The sequence below is a fragment of the Centruroides vittatus genome, unplaced genomic scaffold (genome assembly GCF_030686945.1).
Source record: "Centruroides vittatus isolate TY-2023 unplaced genomic scaffold, ASM3068694v2 contig_983, whole genome shotgun sequence".
Taxonomy (NCBI): Eukaryota; Metazoa; Arthropoda; class Arachnida; order Scorpiones; family Buthidae; genus Centruroides; species Centruroides vittatus.
This window is the reverse complement of record NW_027122654.1, coordinates 384468-399784: the sequence shown is the minus strand read 5'-3', so window position 1 is coordinate 399784 and position 15317 is coordinate 384468. Positions and strand designations below refer to the sequence as shown.

The 15317-nt window shown below is 29.8% G+C and overlaps 1 protein-coding gene across 1 annotated transcript in view; it reads right to left on the bottom strand.

Moving 5' to 3' along the window:
* The window catches only part of LOC136985944 (ras-specific guanine nucleotide-releasing factor 2-like), a 138037-nt gene that overhangs the window by 27927 nt on the left and 94793 nt on the right, over window positions 1-15317 (bottom strand). The window contains 5 exon segments of the mRNA XM_067283361.1: window positions 2832-2925; window positions 2928-3176; window positions 3299-3504; window positions 3596-3795; window positions 7240-7315. Coding sequence (XP_067139462.1) covers window positions 2832-2925; window positions 2928-3176; window positions 3299-3504; window positions 3596-3795; window positions 7240-7315 — 825 coding nt within the window.

Here is a 15317-nt window from a genome sequence, read left to right as displayed (position 1 = left end):
ACATAACATCACTAAAGAATGTTGCTAGGAAATGGTTTTTAAATCCAAATTAAAGAGTTTGTTAGTTGAATCCACAGCTTGAACACTAAGTAAAAGCTTTTACAATAAGTCATACATTAAGAGACTAACAATTAAGTTGTAAATGTGATATTGTTATTGTCATCTCTATTAATAGTAAGCTATCATCCTTGTTTTCTTACTCCCAGTTTTGATTTTATAAAAATTTAGAAATTTAGGGTAGTGTAGAAAAATTAAATAAACTAAAATTTAAGATTTGAAAGAGAGAGACACTATCATTTCCTGTTATTTTTAAGAAAATCGGGAGTCATAAAAGATCAATTATGCAAACAAATAAAGCTTAGTTTCCACAATGCCAGGAAAAAAACATGATGTCACCACCTACTAAAAATTTCAGATTAAACAGATTTCAAACAGAAAAGAATTAAAAATGTTTCTACTTTTCTTTTGCATTATACTGTACTGTACATTCCATTTTTATACAATACTGATTGGAGAATAATATTTTGATGATTAAGTTTTTCTAATTGCCAACATTATTATCAAAGTATTATTATTCAATTTTTACTTGATACTATTTCTGTTATTGGCATTGAAAAGTCATTGAGAGATTCTATGCTCAACCTCTGGTGTAGTAGTTATAGAGCAGAAACACAATAAGAACAGAAATAGTTCTTTTTTCAATAATTCCATCTCTGATATCTGTTTCTGGTTTCTGGTGATGTGGAAATAAAGATTAGGATTACTGGAAAAAGTGGTATATTAAATATCATTAAGTTTTTAATCAAAGACACCAACCACTGCCAAATTATCGGGCTAGAAAACGGCTATAGCAATATTAATCTTTTCTTCCAGTTAGGCCTAAATTTATTTAAATTATTTAATTAAAATTCTAATTATTAAATTTAGCAAGAGATGGCGCCTAACACCTAACTCTAGTACCAAATTATCTTAAAATTATTAATATTGCTATAGCCGTTTTCTAGCCCGATAATTCGGCAGTGGTTGGTGTCTTTTTGTATAACAGGTTAATTGTTGTTTTTAATCAAATCATTAAATTCAAATTTAATTAATGATATTTTTAAATTCTTTAAGCATTTTTAAAAATATTTTTGTTACATACTTTTGCTAATGATTTGTGTATAAATGTTCAACATTATGAATACTTAGGAATAAAAATTTATGAACTACAAACAACCATCCAATCCCAATTGTATTTGAAAATTCAAAGTTTGTAATTTTCCTTCTAAAATTAATATATTTTGAGGTATAATATTAATGTATTGATATTAATTTTAAGAAAAAAAATTGGCACTTGTGCAGTTTAGGGGGTAGAGCAGTTTGAGAGGTTTTCTTCCATAAAATTAATCAAATCTACACTAATTTCACTCGAATATTTCCAAAACACGTATAATTTGTTGGAAATGATCGATATAAAATATCCTACGAACAAAAAATTGTTGGAATAGTTATCGAATGTACCCCGTTCGAAGACGCCATTGCTTAAGCTTGTTTTCGTCATGGAGAATCACATCGGACGGGGATGCGTACGAAGCGTGTCACGTGACATTTGTCGGTGCTATTCGATCACGTGACTACTCGTCTCTGACGTGTTTCCTGAGAACTTATTCTTTTTGCAAAGAATTTGCTGAACTTTGGAGACATCACGTGATATATCATAATATACTATTAAATTTTTTTGTTATTAGAAACGACTTATTATTATTATTGACTATATGAAGCAACAAAGGTAAAACCGCTGGCTAATGACAATAATTCTATCATGATATATACATTATGATGATAAATATTAGTCAGATGCAACATAAGATGTCTAATGTCTTGATGTAAATAAATATAATTCAATTTTGTTTAAGACATGAAAGAGATTAGACCATTTAAAACAGATCAGAATTATTAGTTATATATCACATTATCATATGTTATTATATGATTTTAATCCATATTTAGAATGGAATGATGATTTAATATTTCTATTAATGATGTCTCCAAAGTTCAGCAAATTCTTTGCAAAAAGAAGTTCTCAGGAAACACGTCAGAGATGAGTAGTCACGTGACTGAATAGCGCCGACAAATGTCACGTGACACGCTTCGTACGCATCCCCGTCCGATGTGATTCTCCGTGACGAAAACAAGCTTAAGCAATGGCGTCTTCGAACGGGGTACATTCGATAACTATTCCAACAATTTTTTGTTCGTAGGATATTTTATATCGATCATTTCCAACAAATTATATGTGTTTTGGAAATATTCGAGTGAAATTAGTGTAGATTTGATTAATTTTATGGATGAAAATCTCTCAAATAGCCGTACCCCCTAAACTGCACAAGTGCCAGAAAATTTAGAATATGAATGTATTCCCCTTAATGTAAAACAAAGATGAAAATACAGAGTATCTAATATAGATTTTACAGATAATATAGCTACAGAAAAAAATAATATAAATTAAGACATTTTTAAATAAAATTTGTTTAAAAATGAGTTATTTCTGTAAAAAGCAGATAATTAAGTCATTTACACCTACATTTCTTTTTACACAGTATGAAAACAATTCACTTTTATATTCAATAAATGCAAAATAATATTCACATAAATAAAAATTTTATATAATTAATTACTAATATTAAAAAAAACTGATATTAAAATATAATGTATAAACTAATTTTAATTTAAAAACTTCAGTTTTTAAATATTGATGCATTTCTTATGTTTTTATGTACAATATTCAAACATTTTCTCTTAGAAATTGGATTAAAACAAGAAAAAAAAACTAACAAGAAATTTATATTTACCGACTAGGACTAGCTTTTGGTGAATCACTACTTCCAACACTTCCCACCAAAGTTACAGTACTTGCAGTAGCACTAAGATTTGTGGGTGTACTAGATTACTAGCCTCTGCTAAAGTATCTGTAGATTGAGATGGTGGTACTAATTTACTTGATTCTGCACCTGAGTCTTGAGACATTTTATCTATTGATTGACCTGAAATAGTTTCATCAGAAACACCACCAGGTTCAGGAGTTGGTGGTGGTGGTACTGGCACACAAATTGGTTCTGGACTAGGAGAAGCAGGAATACTCTCTCGGGTCCTTCTCAGAGCTGATTCCCTCAGTTGCTGCTGCTGTTCTTCTTCAACTAATTTTCAAAAAAATCATTAATTACAGTAACTTATTATAGTATTACTTTAATCTGATATTTTAAATTTACATAGAAATTACATTTTCAAAAAATATTTTATCAAATATAAAAACACTAACATTTTCGGTGACTAAGTCTCCAATGCTGCTGATTCCTTATCACCTGTGATTGCTGAAAATACCCTGAGCTTGCATCAATGGAATCTCTTGGAGCTTCACTAATATCAGACATCATGCTTCCAGTACTGATTCGTCGAGAATAATCATAATCAGCTACTACAAGTCCTAAATCTGTCTGCCCGTCTCCTGGTATAGCATCCAATGATCTAAAAAGATTTGGTGTTCAAATCTTAAAAAATTGTTTGAATTAGCATTTTGCTAATTTATATAAAATTAAAGTGATTAATTAAAACTTACCCTGTTGAATCTTGAAGTCCAGGACCAATTGCACTTAATTGTGATTCTGGATTATAATGAACTTTTTTAAGTGCTTCTAGCACAGTAACACCATCAGTGAAAACACGATATGTTAATAAAAAAGTATTCAGAAAATCTATGCTTAGGAAACGTAAATCTGTCAGACGTTCAAATAATCTTTCTGGACTAGCATAACGAATCTGTAAAGAAATTATACTATAAATATAATTCAATTTGTAAGTTGCATTACATTTATACTAGTGATCAAAAAGATGCATAACCGCCCATCGTTTACCAAATAGGATGCAAAATTCAACCCTTCACCAGTATTTCTTTAATATTAATATCAAAATTCAGCCCTATTATATATGCTGTTTTTCTGCTTTCATATTGTTCTTTTCTCAAAACTTTTTTTACATTTGAACTTTAATTCTGTACTTTAAAATTTTTAAACTTACATCTTAAAACAGATTATAATATAGGTATCCCTCATAAAACACAGTACTTCTACAACATGGTTTCTACTAACACTGTTTGAAAATTGGAAATATCCCCATACAACACGACTTCTGGTTTCACTCTAACACTATTTTGGAAATCCTCCCTACAAAATTTCACAATTTTTAAGTATAAACTTCATTATTCAATATTTTTTTTATTCAAGTAATCACGCATGTTGTCTCAAATTTGCCCACAGATTTTAAAATATTGAAGTTTTCAAATTTTTTATTTTGTGCATTTTTTCAGGTTTACTTTAATGAAAACCAATAGGACAAGAAGGAAAAAATTGCACTAAGTTTCCTATCAACCAGGTGTCATCATCTTTACTTTCGGACTTTAGCCCTTAAGACAGTCACTGTTTTTTTTCTTTTTTAGATTAATCTTCATATTTAGTAAAGTTGATTTAAACATTTTTAGGTAAGTGCTATTAAATATTTTTTAGCTGTAGATAAGCAATCATTCGTAAAATGACAAAGGAAATGCAATGGTCTCTTGGTACTCGAACAATTTGGTATTTTAACATAAATCAAAAGATGGACGATTTAATCTACTCACCAAAAAACCTTTCATTCTAATCAGCATGAGTTTAATTTTTCATATGAATTTGGACAATTTATAGCATTCTACAGCAAATTCATAAATAGAACAAAAAACTGAAGACCTGAAGTAGACTTATACAATAATTAGGTCGAAAACATTTGTCCAAATTTACATGAAAAATTAAACTCCTTCTGATTAGAATAAAAGGTTTTTTTTGTGAGTAAACATTATTTGAAATGAAAATTCATTTAGGAATTGAATTTCAATGCATTAAATCCTAAAAATAGGAAAAATTGAAAGACTATAAACATAGTAATATTAACGTTGTCATTTATGAAGATTTGAAAGAACCGGTGAAGAAATACATTAAGTGAGAAAATACATTAAATCAATATTCTACCGTATATGTGATTATTTTTGATTCAAATAATGTTTTAAATATTGTTTATGAGTTCTACACCAAATATAATATTCACACTTGTTTGTCAGTAGAAGATTCAATGAGAGATTTAATGGTATATGGCAATGCAACACATGGCAATCTGCCAAGGGGGAATGCCTCTCTTGAGAACTTTCTATAGGAACTGGCCTCTATTTAGGTATTAGACATGTAAAAAAACTCAAAGTCCAAGAAAAGTCTCAAAGAAGTGAGCCTGCTGATCAGGTGTAAACTCACAACCAAATGGAATGCAGAAGTGGGGTGAAACTTGTTTTAGTGGACCAAGTGTTATCTGCACGTTTTATTATCAAATAAACTAATTTTTAAAATTTAACAATCAATTTTCAGAAAAACATATAAACAGAAAAAGTTTAGAAGAATGTTTAAATATTTGACAAACAATCAATTCACGTTTAAAGAAACCCCAATAACAGTCAGTATAATTATATAGAGACTTGGATAAATTACTTCAGGGAGACAGTGCTTGGGTGAGAAGATTTTAGGGTGGGCTAGGAATCCTTGGATGAGGCAAGCACGAGGGTCAAATGTGTTGCATTGCCATATACCAGGGGTGGGCAAGCAAGAGTTCAGTGGGAGCCAAAATGTAGGTTTTGCAAAATGCATGGGAGCCGCAGTTCTGTACTGTCGTGGCGGATAGTATAGTAAAGCATGTGATTTTATTATATAATATAAATATAATATTAAAAAAATATTGAATTTTTTTTAATAAACATATTTTCACAAAATTATAAAAATAAAATTGTAAAAAATAATAATAAAAAACAGAAATTAACACTTTCAGCAAGAGCCACATGTAACTCAAAAAGAGCCGCATTTGCCCATGTCTGCCATATACCATTAAATCTCTCATTAAACTTCTACTGACAAACAAGTGTGAATATTATATTTAGTATAATAGACTCATAAACAATATTTAAAACATTGTTTCATAAGCAACATCCATGCCTATAAAACTGATTCATTTCAACATAACATAATTATATTTATAACAATAAAATAAACCTATAGAATATAAATAAAAAATATATTATGTACTATACATCATTTTGATAAAAAATGCAATGATTGTTAGAAGACAAAGTAGTAGTTATTATTTCATTTCAAAAACAACAGCATCACTTGCAGCACTTGATGTTTTTTTTTATCTCTTTATATTTTAATAAATATTAAATACTTTTTATAAAAAATTAAATATATTGGAACCTAAATTATAATAAGCAATTATTTATTGTGACATTATCACAATGCCGGGCTGCAATTTTTAATCATATTTTTAATTCATTTAGTTTAAAATATATACCCTCCACCTCAAATTAGTAGTGTCTTGTCCCTGTACATCATACTTTTCTGTTAGCAATGGAGTCATACCAGTCATCTATCAACTGCTTCCAGAAAAAACGTTTTCAATCGAAATAACTTGACTTCCAGTTTGCTTAGGAAGTTCACATATAGTTAATTGGGGCTTCCTGTGCCTAAGGTTTCCATATCTGGTCTTGTCTTTCATCTATCTAACTCCATTCTAGAGATTAAGGAAAGACAGACGAACAACAATGGGAATTTATAGGTCTACAATTTTTTCAAATTGTAGCCCAATAGCTGCAGCTTCCAATATGTATTATTTGAAATTTTTAAGCATATTGTTTTTCTAACTTAAATAAATTAATTAATATTTATCTAGCATATATTCAGGTGATAAAACAGCCTACATACTGCATAATAACGGACACAAAAACAAAATTAATTCAAAACAATGTTGACCTATATCATTTAAACTAGTGATATTTAAACTGTATTCCATGGAATCCTAGTTTCACAAGCAACTTTCAATGGTTCCACAAAGATATTCATTAATTTTTATTTTTAATAATACTTTCATATAAAATATTAAGGATTAAATATCTGTATCTTATCTAATTATAAGAATCTTTGAAAATCTAAACAGTTTTAAAGTATTTTCCCATATTCTTTTATTTCTTTAAACGTAACTGCTGCCACAAAAATAATATTCAGACGCAAGTATTCTGTAGATGTTAAAAGTTTAAACACCACTGATTTAAAGTGTGATAACTTTGTTTATTTTATATATAGTAGAGTATTATATAAGATTCTGTAATAAATGTAGAAATTACTTAGTTTGATTTACCTGCGGTAGTTTACAAGAATTCAGTGTACGGCTAAATCTGATATCTACATCATCCTTAAAAAGTCTTGGATCATTCCTGTAAATGAAAACATTTAGTTAAACAACATTTAAATGTAAATATAACAGAATAAATTAATTTTCAAATGATAATTTAGTTATCATCAAAATGTGAAAAAATACTATTTCAAATGTCAATAATTTTAACTTAATATTGATGAAGAAACTTTTTGTACAACGAAAAATTGATAAAATGTCAGAAATGGAATTCAGTGCATCATTGCTTTTAATTTAATATTAATCTTACAACTGGACTAAATTTTTCTACATCATCACTTTGATTTTTTCAGGTTTATCTTAGTATTTGATATTGGATATAAATTTAGATTTTCTTGTTTTAATCCAGATGGGTTATCTGAAGAGTAAACCAATTTCTCGATATAACTTTCAAGTGCTTCAATGAAGATTATAGGGGATGAGACAAATTCATTATTTCCAAGATTTCTTTGGATCATATAATTTTCAACCAGGTCATGAAGCAAAGGAAAAAGTTTCTTTGATCAAATCTTCTCAACATACGTACTGCAAGGATTGAGGACTGAGGAGATGGCAAATGAGAAAAGAGTAGAGATTCCAGAGAAATTTTATAATTATTCCATTCCAATGATTGTCAAGGAGAGAATACTGAGCAGAGAAATGGTGATTGGTGATACTGATAGACTGATTTCGATGATGGATGAAGTTGATAAAGAATATATGAGACGAATGATGGCTCATGACCTTAGCAAAATGAGAGACAGTAAACTATAGAGAAGGAATAAAAGAGGGGACTTAAAGAATTTTAAATGATGGATGGATAAAAATCAGCTTATTTTTTTAATCTTGTTGATTCAATGTTTTTAATATCTTCTTTTATTTTCTAAATTAGGAACTAAGACTTAGAGCAATTCTTTATTAAAATCAATTTAACTCAATTTACAAATCTCCTTAAAAAAAGAGTTATAATATAAATCTTTTTTCCATTGCAATTTGCATTTTAGATAGAAAGTTCATCATCAGTTGCTCTTGTATTTAGTGCCTGTAATGTGGGGTGACCATCAGTAAAACTTAAGCATTTATATATTGGGCCCATAATTATGGAATGAATTGTAGAGTAGAGCTTCTACCAATACTTAAGTTTTATCAATAGTATTCCACATTATGGATACCAAATATACAAGCAACTGAAGAGGGACTTTCTGTTTAAAATGCATGTGCAAGCAAAAAAGGTCCCTTATATAAGACTCCTTCTTGTAAATTGAATTAAATTGATTTTAATAATGAATTACTTCGTAAGTCAATGTCATAATTCTTAAGTTGGAAAGCAAAAGAGAAAACCTTATTCTTACTAGAGCCAATAAAACAAAGGAGATATAATAAAGAATATACTAATATACATACAAATATACATCTGACTAAATGATGTGATCAAGCAAGAAAGGAAGAAATTATCACAAAGGCGTTAATTACGTGTAGATATGGCTATATTTGCAAGCGCTTTTGATGTTTTATAAGTTGTCATCCTCAGGCAGAACACAAACTCAAATAAATCTTTCAAACAAACATTTTGAATTAAAACTAACTTCTTCCTTTCTTGCTTAAACAAAAGACTGGCGTGACATCCGACCCTCGAATTCAATTAATGATGTGATCTAAATATATACTGTAATCATTTGGCTTTAATAAGAAAGAATGTACATATTAAAATGTTAATAGATTTTATTGAAGGAGCACAATGCATGAGGCTAGAAAAAAATCCCATTAATGCAATTACGTCACTCCTGAGTAAATTAGTTAACAACTCTTTCAGAGATCTTTTGAAAGAGTAGCATGAGATAAGTGTCCCTAGCAGCCTTGTTTGGATATATTAAAATAACAGAATTTCTTTTGATTAATCTATTCAACAAGTAATCTCCAAGAGTTACTGTAATTTTCTGCCTGTAATCCACAAGAACAATTTTTCATGAAAAAAATAGTTTATCATCAGTGACATATAATCTGCAAGAATACGTTTTCATTAAAAAAATAAAGATTATTGCCATTTCATTGTACCAGAAGTTTCCTTGTGGTACAATGAAATCTTAAAATTATAAAACACAGTTTGTCTGAGATTTATAATGGCTGAAACCAGTACATTAGAAAATTATTTTTGAGTCTAAGCAATTAGTTGCACTTGCTAATGGCAAGGTAAGTTATAACAATAATTAAAGCATAGTATTATATGTAGCATTTTTAATTAAATGCTATATATAACACTAAATGGGCAATAAATCAGGAGTCACAGCAGTGATTCCATGCCAAGTAAAAAAGTCACTGACTGACTATATATACAGGAATCAGAGTTGCTGATTCTCAGGATATACTCTATACAAAAATAACTCATATGGTTAAACTACAACTTAAGTTTGCACCATTAGTACCCAAAAAGTGGAAATAAAACTTTTTGCAAGCTTCTCAGCCAAGTATTCTAATCTCAAATTTATAATGAAGTTAAAGTGAATTAAAATAAATACACAAATAAAAATTAATAAAAATAAAATCAATTCCACACAAAGATTGCAAACCTCTCAGTGTGATTTTGATTTTTTTGAATGTGATTATCTTTCCTGGTGTTTTTGTGAATCCTTTTGTATTAGTAAAATATCCTAATTAAATCACACTATAGTACCACTCAAAACTAAGTATACTTGAATTAAAACCACTGAAAAAACCTAAAATCCAGCAAATTTTTTATAAGTGCTAATGTTTTTGCTTGTTTTTGCTTGTTGAATGGGCATCATCAGGCAAACTAATCTCCCAGCTGCTGAAACAATAAGGGATTGTCATGTGAAGAGGGGAGGTGACATAAGAAGAGAGAAAGGAGAGAGGAGATAGTAAGATTTATAATTTGAAGAGACTTCCATGCAATGGGGAACGAGTCAACATTGCAAAAATTGATAATGGTGTTGTTATTAATTAAATTAAATTAGTAACATTATTGCAGGTGACTTTATATATTTCCACTGCTCAAGATGTTTGAGGGTTGCCTGGAAGAACTATGTAAGAGGTGTACAATGTCAAAGTCTACATCAATGTTTGGGTTGGAGGCAAAGATATCCAAAGCAGTGTTGTCCAATCCTTTCATGATAGAAGTCTAATGTTCCTTGAAGTGAGTATTTAAAGGGAGTGTTGTAGTACCTATGTATTCTAAGTATCAGCTGGATCTATAATCAGTCACGGGGATAGAGTAGATGCCTCATTGGAGGTGCATGGCTGAACAGTCTTTAGCATTACAGAGGAGAGAAGAAATCAAGAGACTTCTACAGAAGGCTAAATAAAAGTTATTTTTCTTGGATATTTCCTTGTATAGGGAGGCTAGCTTCCTGTCGTAAGTCCTATAAACTGTGTCCTGGGTGCAATTTTTTGGCGAGGCAGAAGTGGCAGGGGAAAGATGACATATAAGGCCTTTAATAATCTGTGGAGAGTAGCTGTGCTGATTTGTGTACCAGGTGATTGTTCCTAATGATGACCCAGTATGCAACTCAGGAACTCTGTATCTCTGTCTTCATGTCCAATGAATGGGTGAAGGCCCTACAAATTAAGGTCCTAAAAAACCTGGCCATCTTGAAGGTGAATGAATTGCGGGAAGGGGCAGGGATGAAGGTCAGGTGGTGTGTAGGTTTTCTATAAGCCTGTATAGTATGCATGGTTTATAAGAGAATGTGGCTGATGAAGGCGAATGGGCAGTGGTCTCAAGCTGCCAAATAACTAGTTTGCATAGTGTCTGATAGGGGGCAGCTCCCTATCAGACACTACTTTGTAGAAACATGTCACCCTTGAAGGAAAACACCAGTATAACATTTTAGAACTAGCTGATTTACTTTGCTATACTTCTTTCTTTTCCTTCAAAGACGACAGGCCTTAATTCATAGGGCCTTCACCCATTCATTGGTCATGCATGACAGAGATAGAGCTCCTGAGCTGCATAATGGGTGATCATTGGGAACAATCACCCAATACAAACTACTCTCCACAGACTATTAAAGGCCTTATACACAATTTAATTTGACTCATTTTACTTATATTAAAGCATTTTTTGGTATTGAAGTATTTTTTAAATTTTATTTCAAGTAAACAAAAACAGAACCAAAAAATTCTTATCATTAATAGTGGAATCCCAGTTTAAAGTTCTTCATTTAACATTTATTCTAATTATACATCCACTTTAAATTGTCCCAATATCTATTGTTCCATAAAAACAATAGAATCTAGACTTCAATTTAGCATTTCTCAATTTTACATTAAACTTGAATTTTAGAGAGTAATTTTTTAACCACACATCCAAATAAAATTTTGAATTAATGTCAGGATAAAAGATATTGGATGATTTTTGTGTTCCTGTTTCTTGCTTGCTGTGCTATCACACAAACAAAAATGGAACTGGATTAAAGACTATTACATGTACTGTACTGTACATTTGAATTCCAAAATACTGTATAATGAATGTCTTTCCCCTGCCACTTCTGCCTTGCCGAAAAATCGCAACCAGGACACAGTTTATAGGACTGTCATGACAGGAAGCTAGTTTCTCTATACGAGGAAATATCCAAGAAAAATAACTTTCAATTAGCCTTCTGTAGAAGTCCCTTGATTTCTTTCCTCCTCCAAAATATATAAGAAAGAAATGAAGAAAGTACCGATACCTTCATTCAGTAGATTATGATGGGGATGAATCATAATGCAGGAAGTGGCCACTGAAATGAAGATACTTCTATTGTTCTCTTCTAAAAGGATCTGGGCACTGAAAAAATCTTACTAAAACTTTTTTGACAAGAAAGGCCTACTGTTGACTTTTTTGGCCTGGAATAAAACAGTCAATGCCACACTACTGCTCATTCCTTGAATACCTTTGTAAAATAGTGAAATCCAAAACATGCAAGAAGTTCATGGATATACTAACAGTTCAACTGGGAGATTATGAAATACCCACCTTTTATTTATCTACATTTACACTTTGCAATTATCCCTTGTTTGGGCCACTAAAGAAGGTTCTTAAAGAAATAGAGTTCTTGTTGAACAATGACATCAAAGATGCTTTCTAAACCTAGCTCCAGACAATGCCTAAAAGTTCTTCCAAAAAGCTATCCACTGGCTTCCAGATAGATGGGATAAATGCCTAAATGCACATAGTAATTATTTCTAAATGTATAAAATATTTCTCTCATGGCAATAAACACCTTCTCTCAGAACTTTTGGATCACATATTATAATTAATTGCATGTTTGAAGCAATATTTTGTAATATAAATAATAAAGAAGCAATATAATTAAATGCATATTTGAATTATGCTATATCTTTAGATAACCTGTAGATGATGTTTGATGTAACTAATATAATATTCTTGATTTTTAAATTAGTGTAGTAATATATAGTATCTTCAGCAATTGTATCTATTACTGAATCTACTGTATACATTAACAGTGTAAATAATTACTAAAATCTTAGTTGCTTGTTGTTCTCTATTATATGTATTTCCTCAGCACAATGTTGCAGTTGAGAACATATCACACAGGAAACACTTTCAGAGGAAAAAAGTTGGTTTATTGGTGTGAACAGATTCTATTTTCTTAGCACAATGTTGCCGTTGAGAACATATAACCAATAAACCAACCTTTTTCCTCTGAAAGTGTTTCCTGTGTAATATGTTCTCAACTGCAACATTGAGCTAAGAAAATACATATAAATATTACTATTTGAACTTGTGTGTATGTAAGAATTCTTCATAAACATCACTAGAATTATTACCCAAATTATATTATTATCAATAGATATCTAGTCTTATTATTTCTAGAGCAAGATCTTTAGGAAATAAATTAGTTCTATTAAATCCAGCATATCATATTTTTGGCATATAGGATGCAACCTTTCTCCAAAGAAAAAAGCTAAAAAAAAAAAAAATACTATTTTTTATATGTGAAGTTGAGATCTTCTGTAGACTAATGAATTCCCTAAACAGTCTTCAGTACACTACAGGTAACTTTTACATAGCCCAACTCTTGAATAAAAATGTTATTGTTTAATTAAACACGTGATTATTTTTACTTAATTTTTTTTCCTATAGCTAAGCAGATTCTGCATGTATTTATGTTAAATATTAATTGTAAATGATTTCTTTTAAATTCCTGTATTTCCTTTAATGTGGCTGAAGTAAAAGTGTATATTATAATTTTACTTTCTTAGACCAGAGTACAATAAAAAATTGTCGGGGCCAAGTGCCAAAGGTGCAGAGTAGCTTAAATACACTAAATATTTTTTCCTATATATTTTGTACTAAAATGAGTTTGCATCTTATATACCTGTGAATCTAATATGCCATAAAATATGGTACTTATACTCCATTCCACTCTATTCTGATGGAAAAGTTGATGACTACTTTTTAAAGTCTTAACTATTGGTTTCAGCTTTATTTAGACCAAAATTTTTGATCATTTTTGAACTCAAGAAAGATATCCTCTCAACAGAATATAACAAAATACAAACTCTTTTTAATAAAGTTTTTTTAAGTGTTTTCTGTTTTTTTTTTTTTTTGCTGTCATCAACACTTGGAAATATTTATTCTTAGTTCACAAACAGTTTTAAAACAGACAGTAATGTTAGCATTAAATTTTTGAAATTTGTTTGGACAGAAATTGTTTAATAATGAGATTCCAAAGGATTTTCCAAACAAAAAATTGCAATTGTCATCTATGTTTGTACAATTCTTTGTGTAAATTTATTTAATGACTTTTCTGGCAAGCAAATCGTCTTCAAATTCAATCTAGGAATAGTTTATATGTTTATTTAGATTAATAATATGCAACAAAATTTTCTCTCATGGATGTTCTAATAATAGTGTTTACCACAGATGTTGCATAAAGCAAACAAGCAACTTTAATGTAAAAAATAAGAAAAGTTATTTGAAGAATGGATCAATAAGAATCTGGTAGTATCAATATGACATGAATAATTGTATATAATTTTGATGAATTCTGGCTGATTAGATATTCTTGATTCTTTTAAAAAATTAATCATATTAATCATAATCATTAATATCCATTAATTATATATGTAGTATTTGAGCCACTTTTCATCCCCTTCCCTCCCAGCTGTGTATAATTATGTACTTTTTGCAAATCCTCTCCCCCTAATTTGAATCCCCATGTACAATAGTTTGCAAACCTCCTGATTAATTTGCCAACTTTCTTGTACAAAAAAGGAACTAAAGTGCACTAACATAGTTACAATGGAGAACAAATTAATTTGTTGATTAATTGTAAATTAAAAAACATTAAATTGACAACAAATAGGGTTTTCATCTCAATGTTAGAATTATTACCAACTGTTGCTCAACACCATTTTAATTGAGTTCCTAAATTTTATATGTTCGTCTGACTCTTACTAATAATAGTGTCTTTATCTTTCTGTTACTCTAGTAAGTGATAAAGACAAAACTATTACTTTAGAATAAAGAAATAAAATATTAGACCATCATCTTCTGGTAATATTTCAAATATAATAAAGTAAAATTAAACAAAAACAAACAATTAAAATTGTACTCAAAAGGAAGACATTATTGATAAAAGAAGAATGAAAGGACAATATAGTTCAATGGAGGATGGTTGGCAAACCTATCCCTGACATTGAAGAAATGAATTAGAAAATATTTGTAGAAATTTTTAAACCGATAGTTTATTAAAAGTTTGCTTCTTGTCCTTCTGTTGAAATTTAACTTAATGTTATCAAGATTCTACATTTCTTCTAATCTGAACTTATCACACCTTTTGGAGAATGTTTTTGATTAGACACCAAGAGACTTTTTAGCTGTTCTACTTTACTAATATGCATTTCACACAGTTTATTTACCTGACTAGTAAGCTTATAGGAACAAATTCATATGCCAGTAATACTACTAAAAAAGTTCACATAAACAATGTCTTGATCCCCTCCCTTCCCACCGTGTATCATAATGTATTTTTTTGTGACTTCCTCCCTCAAACTGCATGTGTAATTAATGGATGGTCTAT